Below are 967 nucleotides of genomic sequence, written 5' to 3'. Positions count from 1 at the left end.
AAAAGAATAAAGATAAGAAAAAGAAAAAGAAAAAGAATATGATAGGATTAGATAGCGTGGGATGGGGGTGCACCGCAAGGAAGGTGTCAATGCCACGGTCGGCAAGCTGATCGCTGTTGTCAGGCTGGGCCGTAAAACGCGACAGCTCGACCGCGGGCGCGCCCTTGTAGTCGTAGGCCCCGCCCATGATCTCCACCTCCCGGTCGAGCAGGTTCTCCCACACCACCAGGTCGCCCACGCTCGCCCGCGTCACCATCGACGACCACGATGACGACGACCCACCGTTGTCGATGCTGTTGTGGTGGTGGTCGATGCGCACGTAGTGCCGCTGGGCCTGCGCTGGCTTGGGAATGCAGCACGTCGATCCGTTGCCGCCGCACACCCCGCACGCGTCCACCGCCTTGCCCGACAGCGGCACCCCGTCGCACCCGTCGCACGTCCCGTTGTTGCCGCCGCACACCCCGCACGCGTCCACGCGCCCGTAGCACGCCACGCTCACCGTGCGCGACACGTGCGAGATCACGTTGGCGGCCTCGGTCGAGAAGCCCGAGTGCAGGATGACGGCGTGCAGCTCCTGCTTGCCGAACAGCGCCGGGTTGCGCGTCGCCCAGAAGACCGACACCTCGGACCTCTTGGTCTCGGTCGTCGAGCCGTTCACGCGCGGCACCAGCACCGTGCCGATGAGCCGGCCCGTGGCGCCCACGCCGCCGTGCCACAGCTGCACGAGCACGTTGGCCCGCGTGAACGTGTCGCCCAGCACCGTCGCCGTCACGTGGTACCCGATCGTCAACCCGCTCCCGTCGCTCGCCATCACCGGGCTCAGTCCGATCGTGGGGTCGAGCCGCAGGGTCTGGAGCGTGTAGCCGCTGTTGGCCATGTCGTGGAACAAGAGGCTGTAGGCGTGGTTGTTGTCCTCGTGCAGCTCGTCGAGCTCGTCGTTGTCGTCGATCGTCGCGTGGATGTTCTG

At 65.5% G+C, this 967-nt stretch overlaps 1 protein-coding gene across 1 annotated transcript in view; it reads right to left on the bottom strand.

Annotated features, from left to right (window-relative positions):
* ACA1_046970 (FGGAP repeat domain containing protein) overlaps positions 1–967 on the bottom strand; it is a gene marked incomplete at both ends in the record, with an annotated part of 8592 nt that overhangs the window by 1927 nt on the left and 5698 nt on the right. The window contains one exon of the mRNA XM_004338343.1: positions 74–893. Coding sequence (XP_004338391.1) covers positions 74–893 — 820 coding nt within the window. The remainder of the gene's footprint in view (positions 1–73; positions 894–967) is intronic.

Source organism: Acanthamoeba castellanii (assembly GCF_000313135.1).
Source record: "Acanthamoeba castellanii str. Neff unplaced genomic scaffold scf7180000084580, whole genome shotgun sequence".
NCBI lineage: Eukaryota > Discosea > Longamoebia > Acanthamoebidae > Acanthamoeba > Acanthamoeba castellanii.
This window is presented reverse-complemented; position numbering and strand designations above follow the sequence as displayed.